Source organism: Cyclopterus lumpus, chromosome 21 (assembly GCF_009769545.1).
Source record: "Cyclopterus lumpus isolate fCycLum1 chromosome 21, fCycLum1.pri, whole genome shotgun sequence".
NCBI classification, from domain to species: domain Eukaryota; kingdom Metazoa; phylum Chordata; class Actinopteri; order Perciformes; family Cyclopteridae; genus Cyclopterus; species Cyclopterus lumpus.
Genome location: NC_046986.1, coordinates 7,249,912 through 7,258,610, shown reverse-complemented (window position 1 = coordinate 7,258,610; position 8,699 = coordinate 7,249,912). Strand labels below are relative to the sequence as shown.

The 8,699-nt window shown below is 46.0% G+C and overlaps 1 protein-coding gene across 1 annotated transcript; it reads left to right on the top strand.

Annotated features, from left to right (window-relative positions):
- The first annotated feature begins 3,932 nt into the window (after positions 1-3,932).
- Positions 3,933-7,051, top strand: nr0b1 (nuclear receptor subfamily 0, group B, member 1). The gene is made up of 2 exons (XM_034562346.1): positions 3,933-6,308; positions 6,596-7,051. Exons 1-2 carry the CDS (start codon positions 5,633-5,635, stop codon positions 6,835-6,837), a joined length of 918 nt encoding a protein of 305 aa, XP_034418237.1. The 5' UTR covers positions 3,933-5,632; the 3' UTR covers positions 6,838-7,051.
- The last annotated feature ends 1,648 nt before the right edge of the window (positions 7,052-8,699 follow it).

Below are 8,699 nucleotides of genomic sequence, written 5' to 3'. Positions count from 1 at the left end.
GCGCACAACCCAGCAGAGAACTGCAAGAGCAGAAATTATGTGTGGCTGGCCTAAAAGCTAGCATATCTGCTGCTTTGTTTGTTGTAAGCACGGTGACCTTGTGTTCATATAACGACCTTGAACAGTGCTACAAGAGGAGGCAAATAGTCGGCCTGCATGTGTGTGTGTGTGTGTGTGTGTGCTGTTTACCCACATTCAGTGAGAGGTTCACAGCTGAGGTAAACAATGAGTAAAGCTGTGTTTATTCAAAGAGAGGTTGTGTGTGTGTGTGTGTGTTTGTCTGTGCCACTGAGCTGCTTTTATCAATTAATGGGGTTACGACACACCGCTTGCTTTAAAACTGTAAATCTGATCGTGGTTATTTTTCAGCACTGGCTGTGCTCTGGAAAGATCAAGGTCTGGTTCCTTTTTTGGGGGGGGGCGATATGTAACCACGGACGGGACCGCGAACCCTGGACTGTTGGGCGATATTGCCTTGTAGGCTTGATTTCTAGGTAATTAAACAAGACAATTTCTTGGACCCACTGTTGCCCAATGCCAACGGAGCAAACTCCACATGGAGGACTGCGAGTGGCGATCTAAAAAAAACTTGAGGTCGGACTTGTGCGGTCAAATCAAATTTACAATAAAGTTTACACTTAAAACATTGTGTTTTTTTTCTGGCTTAACCTTCTCAACTTGCTGCAGTGGTGTCCTCTAGGACCCTGTGACATCACTGTTGTAGTGACCGGTACAGGGTGTACCGTGCCCTGCACACACCCCTCAATGTCCCCTGTGACCCTGAACAGGATAAGCAGGTAAAGATAACGTCCGGATGGATGAACTACATCGCAGAACCGCAGAACCGCAGAACTGCATCCCCGCGCAAAAGGAAGCATGGCGTCTACTGCTCATCGAGTGCCACTGAACTAACTTCAGGTTACAGCTCAGCGGAGGAGGAGGACGTCTGTCACGAGCGTATACGTGCATGTAGCTGCACGTTTTCCTTCTGTTTGCTGCTGTGCGGCGATACCCGAAAGACTGTATAGAGGAAGTGGACATTGTGACGTCACCCATTGGACCGTTCTCAGTTAGCCCGCCCCGAAAAGCTTTATGGTCTATTTAACTCTAAATGGGTTTTGGTCATTTTAATAATGAAAATCATACTGTATAGAAGAAGGCTTGAAAACGAGAGATTGAGACCGTAAACTCACGTTTGCGATGTTAAACTGTAGAGTCATTTTCGCATAGACTGCCGTTGGAGCCGCCCCCTACTGGCCACTAGAGAGAATGCAATTCTGGTCAGTGTAGACAGAACAATGCATGTAACTATAATATGTTGTATACTTAAAGCGCGTTTGCATGTCAGCAGCACTGCAGCATGTTAAATTAACTACTAAAAGGAAAATAACGTCATTTGTAATCTTTTAAAATAGTGTCTTTTGATTATTAAAAATGAACATATGTTGTACCTTTAACACACAAACACACACACACACACCGTAGATAACAGGCAATTGTAATACTAAGGTATATTACAATAACTAAATCATTTTATTAAATATTAATAATAATGTTGCACTAACTGCAAAACCACACTAGTGACAAGCGAGCTTGACTTTTTAAAAAAAAAAAAAGTTTTATTCTTCGTAATGGTATTTACACTTTACGGCAGCGTCTGTTCTGCGGTTTAGTGTTTTTAATCTCTACAATAATGTTAAACTTGAGGTAAAACGCTGGGCTCGTCACTTTCTTTTTACCTCGCCGTCCAATCACATCGACGACGAAGGGCGAATACCACAAAAGACCAACGTTCACATCCTACATCCTTCAGTGCTCTGAAGAAGAGAAAGAAAGAGAAGAAGAGTCTTCCCATTTTGTTTTACTTCTGCGGATATTCCATGTCGTAATAAACAAGTATTTTATTAGTTTTAAAACTTTAGCATTTTAAAAGGCAAAGACGTACGGAGTGATAGCCGAATAATAAAGCATATTTACATGGCACTAAGATCAGTGGATTTTTTTCCACACATGTTTCAGGCGTCGGATTTACAAAATAGATCAAGACAAAGCAGAAAAAAACAAGGAAAAATACATTTTACCTCGCATCACATCTTAAGCAAACGTGTCATCTTTACTCCTCTTCAACACACACACACATGTGCACGCACACACACACGCACACACACGCGCGCGCACACTTTCCATCCGCTGTAAATTGGTGACATGAGTCCTTGGAAGTGCAGTATTCAATTTGTAACTATTATGGAGACAAGGACGCAGTGCTTTATGTGAGCAGCCACAGAGAGAAAATGGAGGCAGTCGCCATAGCAACCGCCAGAAGAGCGCCCAACAAACCAACAAAACAATGCAGCACAAGACTTTTTTTTCCAGGGCAGCCATTTAATGCAAAAGCCTTGAATCGCACAAAGTGGTCCTCTCAAGTTTTCCGAGACCTGTCTTGGAGTGTCCGTGGGTGACTAAGCCCATATTGTTTGGTAAAAAAACAAAAACAAAAAAACCTTGTGTATTTCTCCACACTTTGTGTTTCAAGGCTGGATCGACTGAATGTGCCAAAGAGCTGTCTCTCCTCGGGTCACGGCAACCTCTGAATTTAATTTGTGTGATCAGCCTTCAGGGGCAAAAAAACGTCCACTGCTGCAAATCCACTTAACATAACAATGCTCACTTTATTGAAGACATTTTATTTATTGATTGATTATTTGGTGCACTTTCTTAAACAATCTGTCACGTATCGAGAGAAAGAGTTCCACATGTATGCTTCGAGAAGATAGATTCGACTGAGCTACAACACAAGTTCCCCTTTTTTTAGAAGTCGTGAGGAACAGCAACATGTTCATAGACGCCGAAAATCGAGAAGAAAAACCCGACAAAAAACCAACGTGATGCACTTTTTAATGGTTCTTTCCTTCTGATTCCTTCATGCCTCTCTCTCTCTTTCTCGCCCCTTGTCTGAGCCCATAGCTTCTCCGCTGCTGGCCTCGCTCTACATTTCAGCTCTAGTCACAAAGTGGCCGATGCCGTCTGACTCGGACTCTCTGAGTGTCGCAGCAATTAGTTTCACAAGTGCAAAATCACAGATAGAGTGTGTGTGTGTGTGTGTGTGTGTGTGTAGGCGTGTGCTTGTATATATGAGGGAAGAGAGCATTGTGTGTTTTCTCCTTCAATTATAAGCGTACGCTCTTGCATCCGAGTAGTTTGGTACATTTAGCATTCATCACCAATTCAGGAGGAGTCTTGGGTTTTAAACTCATATTTATAAATGTTGAAATAGGACAGTTTACGGACTGTAAACACAAACAGGCTGCTGTGTTTTTGTGGGGAAAGTGTGTTCACTGGCCTCCTCGTGCTCCGGTCACTTTAAACTGGGTTTGGGACCAACAGGCCCACTGGGCCACAGAAAGAGACAGAAAACAGAGCACACGCTGGAACCTACGAAGCCGATTGTGGCTTTCTTTATTCGATTGGTACGGCTTCTAGAAAGCAAACGTGTTAGTATGCGTGTACAGTGTGTGATCTTTTTCACGTTAAAGCCAAACCTTCAACACTGGAACATTTTTAAAACTAATGGGGAACGGTGCTTTGTTGAAGGGCCTATTAAAAAAGGTTGAAAGTCAATTTATCCAGCGAGTTATTATTTGACACGAATAACATGAATAACAGTTTGGTTGCGCCGTAAACATTAAAAAAAATGGTTGTATTTCTGACAAAGCAGAGAGAAACAATGTCAAATCGTAAGGCTTACAACTATATGACAACAGCAAAACAAACACCTGTTTGCTGTGACACCGTGGACTCTGTTTTGTAGTATTCATGTATCATTTAGTTATCAACACACACACTACAATGAATAAAGCCTTCATTTTATACATGTTTTTTTTCCCAAAGCCAGACATGTGGTATCATATTTGGTATCCTTGGACACTTTTGAATATACCAATAAAGCTCAGTTTGCACATTGTGAGCAGAGAGGGTCAGCGTGGTTTATTATCACAAAGACATATTTCAGGTGGTGTTTTATAAACCTGGGTCTGAGGAAAGGACGATTGGAGTGGAGCGCTGCACGTACATCTCGGACACATTCAAAGGGAATATGTGAAAGGGACAAAAGGAGGACCTGAGATCAAGACAAAGACGGAGCGCCGTGGCTGTCTTCTTCAACTTTGAGACATAATGTAATCTCTCCTTGAGACGGAAAAGGGTTTTTGTAACCTGCGCTGGCTGAGCCTTGAGCACGGAGAAGAGAGACTGGCTGGGTGAAGGCTGTTTATCCCGTGGCGTCCTTGATATAAACATGTGAACAAATCTCTCTGTTTTTCTCTCTCTTCGTTAAATCAATAGAGACAGACATTCGGGCTTCTGAGCAAATCCTCCGGTAGAAGTTGTTCATCCTTCCTCCATTCACAGCTGGTGTCCTTTGACGCAAAACAACTGGGGGACGGGGGGGACGCTGAGGTCCCACTCACTGCGAGTTCATGAATGTGGCCGTGCCCCTCGATAGCATCCTTTCTCCACAGCGAAGACGACCTTCTGTGACGACCCCGTGTGACATGTTGTTGGGTATATGTTTGGAGGCTACAGCAGAACTCAGGACCTTTTGCATCACTCACACACACACACACACACACACACGCACGCACACGCACACTTCTCTCTTTCCTCTTCCAGCATCCCTCTTAGGAGCAATTAAGACAAACCTCTAATTCATCTGCTTTATCCCATCCTGTCTTTCTCATTCTCTCATTCACTTGACCTCCACCCCCCCTCTTCTCCCCCATCCTCCTTTAGTGACAGAAGCAAGGGGAGCATTGAGTCATGACATCATAATTCACCAGCTCCTGTTTTCACGGTTAAATCAATATCGGCATGTCCGAGTCAAGGTTGGACGTTGGCCTTCGCAGATCGGCTCTTCCTGCTTCTTTCTCATAGAAAATCATATAAATTGTCCCTAAAATAATTAAGCCTTCAGATCTGTCGCTGGCCTATATTTTTTACCGGCGTCTGCCTGATAAACAGCACTGCCAGAGACTCAAGGTAATGCCGAGAATAGAAGGGGCTCCAATTCCTTGTCTGTCTCTGCCTCTCTCTCTCTCTCTCTTTTGCCTTTTCATCCCTCTGTCACAATTAATAACATCGTCTGTGCAATTAACCGGGCCTTGTCGACCGCTGCTTTATTATTTGTAACCTCCACACGGTGCAATCAGGCCGAGTCACACACCGTGTTTTAATCACACCTTCATTTCAACTTTTAACATGTAGATGCAAAATCGATGTACAATGCTTTTGGATTATTGTCTGCCGTGGTTTCTTGCACACATTGCAATTGCTTTGTTTTTTATTGCCTATGTGTGACGTGTGTCTCGAATACGTGAGAGTCCTAAAAAGTGTGTGTTCATAAGTGTGTGTGAGAGAGAGAAAGAAGAGGAGGTGGAGAAAGAGGAGGTGCCTGAGCTCCGGGGAAGGCGGACTAGGCAGAGTCTGAACGGGCTGTCGGCGCACGGGGACAGACAGGAGCTAATATAAACGTGGTCGGGGCTATCGGCTCTGAGAACACCGCCCGCTTCTGTCACTGACCTCCGGAGCTTCAAAGAGACGGAGGGACGCACGGAGCTCCGGCCCATGTAGAGCGGCCATGGCCGCGCTGGAGGGCTGCCGCTGTCGGGGTGCCAGCGGTCGAAACAACAACAGCATCCTCTACAGCATCTTGAAGAGTGACAGCCTCGCGAGCGCCGAGCAGCAACAACATCAACATCAACAACAACAACATCATCAACAACAACATCCCCAACAACAAACATTGCAACACTTGCTGCACAAGACCTCCTCCTCCTCGTCCTCCTCCGCCGCCGCCTCGCCGCACGACCTCCGGCAGCAGGCATGCTCGTGCGGCGCGACGCGGCGCCGCGGCGTCCTGCGCTCCCCGCACGTGACGTGCAAAGCCGCCTCGGCGGTTCTGGTGAAGACGCTGCGGTTCTTGAAAAACGTGCCCTGTTTTCGCGAGCTGCCGGAGGACGACCAGCTGACGTTGATCCGGAGCTGCTGGGCGCCTTTGCTCGTGCTGGGTCTCGCGCAAGACCGGGTGGACTTTGACACCGCGGAGACCGTGGAGCCCAGCATGCTGCAGCGCATCCTCACGGGTTTACCGGACCGGCAGAGCGAGGAGGTGCTGGCCGGCCAGAGCAGGGGGGCAGCCGGGGTCTCGGTCGTGGATATCGATGCTATCAAAGACTTCCTGAAGAAGTGCTGGAGTGTAGACATCAGCACGAAGGAGTACGCGTATCTGAAAGGAGCCGTGCTGTTCAACCCAGGTAGGTTCACACCTGTGCATCCAACTTATTGTATCCAGGGGGCACGGAGCGGACTGTGAAGCCCGGCTGGGTTTAGTATCGGCACTTCTTATCAGCTTTTTGTTGATTCTTTTTATTTTATTTTATATGTTCGTTTATTTGGATATTAAGTATCTGGAAGCTGTCACCAAGCCTCCTGACTGCTCTCGTGTTTACAGCATGGAAACCATACCGCACTATTCCTTCCTCATCTATATTATGGGATATTCCTCTCCCTGACCCATGTCATGTTCCTCTTCCCCCCCCAGACGTGGAGGGTCTGCGCTGCCTCCACTACATCCAGTCCCTGCGGCGCGAGGCGCACCAGGCTCTGAACGAGCACGTCCGGCTGATCCACCGCGAGGACACGACGCGCTTCGCCAAGCTGCTCATAGCTCTGTCCATGCTGAGGGCCATCAGCGCGCCGGTGGTCGCGCAGCTCTTCTTCAGACCCGTTATAGGGACCGTGAGCATCGAGGAGGTGCTCATGGAGATGTTCTACGGGAAGTAGGCCAATTCAGATGGAGAGGATGCGAGGGACTTCATTTGTTACTACTGTTTGAAGGAGATCTCCAAGGACTGTGAAATGACCCAATCAGGCACGTGCGCGCGCGCGCGTGTGTGTACGTGTGTGTGCGTGTGTGTGTGTGTGTGTGTGCGTGAAAGAACGGAAAACAGTGTGTCGAAGGCAAGATATGCTATATTAGAGGAAAAAAAATACAAAGCAGCTGCTGGAATTCATAACTTAATTGTTTTTATACGAACTATTTTTCTATAATAAAAAAAACTCTGTAGTTCTCTCTCTATGAGTGAGTGTGTGTGTGTATCTGGGTGGTATCAGCTCTGTCATCAATGACTCACTTTTCACCTTGGCACGTGTGACATCTGTCCCAGACAGAATGAGATTGTACATATAAGCAATGATACCCTGACGTCGCCTCGTAGAGCCACACTGAACGCCTGTTCATATTAGTTATTGATAAAGGTTCATCACGTCAACTACACAGATTAAGATGAAGCAGATGTTCCTTATGCTCAGCAGGTTAAAAAATAGAATACTGGTGAAACGCCATGTTAGACCACCAGAGTGCAACAGCAGACCGCACATGCATCGGCATCCACCGACACTGATGGTGTATCGCAAAAGGGCCTTCAAGTAATGTCTCTCCACCTCTGACCGTTACAATGGAATGGCATTTTGTGGATGCAGAAAGTATCTGGAGGAAGAATGGAGGACCGGCTCGCGAGTAAAACAAATTTTAAAAAGTATCATCAGAAAAGCATTTAGAGACTACACACAAAAGGCTAAGACAGATACTGTAGGCGTATGGCGTCGACGTACGGCATTAGGTTGCATTAATTCTGTAGAGATCTGTAATGAAACACTGCACAACATTGGGGCAAAGATTTCCTTCTGCCAAATTATTTGATGAGTCCCTGGACGCCTGATTACCGCTTCCAGTCCATCCTTACTCACTTTTCAAAGGCCAGATGGTCCGTACCTGTGCTCAGTCCCTGAAGTTTTGGCCCACTTTGACAGAATAATCTGTTCCAGAAGGTCGCTATATTTAACGCTTTGGATTTTCCCCCCCGAAAAAAAACAAGTAAAAGGAAAAGGACGTGAACACGAGTTAGAAAGAGACAGACATCCCGTATCAGTCCGACATCTACAACAAGACCATTAAATGACTCCCGGTTCCTCGGTTGACCTTATAATAAGGAGCATGGCCGTCTCTGTTGCAGCATATGGAAACTGTCTGGGTGTGTGAGTAGAGTCTGGGTGTGAAGCAGGAGGGTTTCAGCAAGCGACAACCGTATTAAACTCGTCTTCGATGTGGAGGGATACGGACCGATGGGATCAAAAGGTATCATGAGCCACATTCCTGTGTCCGATGGATATGTTTGACAGGTCTTATTGAGCAAAGCTTGAATTGTGCATCTGTGTTGTTATTCTATATTCAGCACATAATAAGCACATAATGAAATGGAACTGGAAGGAAGGAGTTCAAGACATTGATGAGCAGCGAACACGAGACGTGAACTGGATGTTCACGTGAGACTTTCACGGATAACGCTCACACTCCTCCCGGTGGTCTGATGAGGAAATGCAGGAAAAGACAACAACGACACACAGGATCAAACACACTCACCCCGGCACACACACGCACACACACAGTCTGCCACGGTGGACTTCGCTCTGAAGATATATTTTATTTACACGGATGGAAATAGTAGACCGCTAAAATATTTTATTAAAGTAAAAGTATACTGTTAGAGGTTTTACCTCGAGTCAAATGACTTGTATAATATTTCAAATGTAGGCCTCCTCTGAGCTTAGTGTCAGGGTGGGCAAAGGAAAACATGTGTTATGAT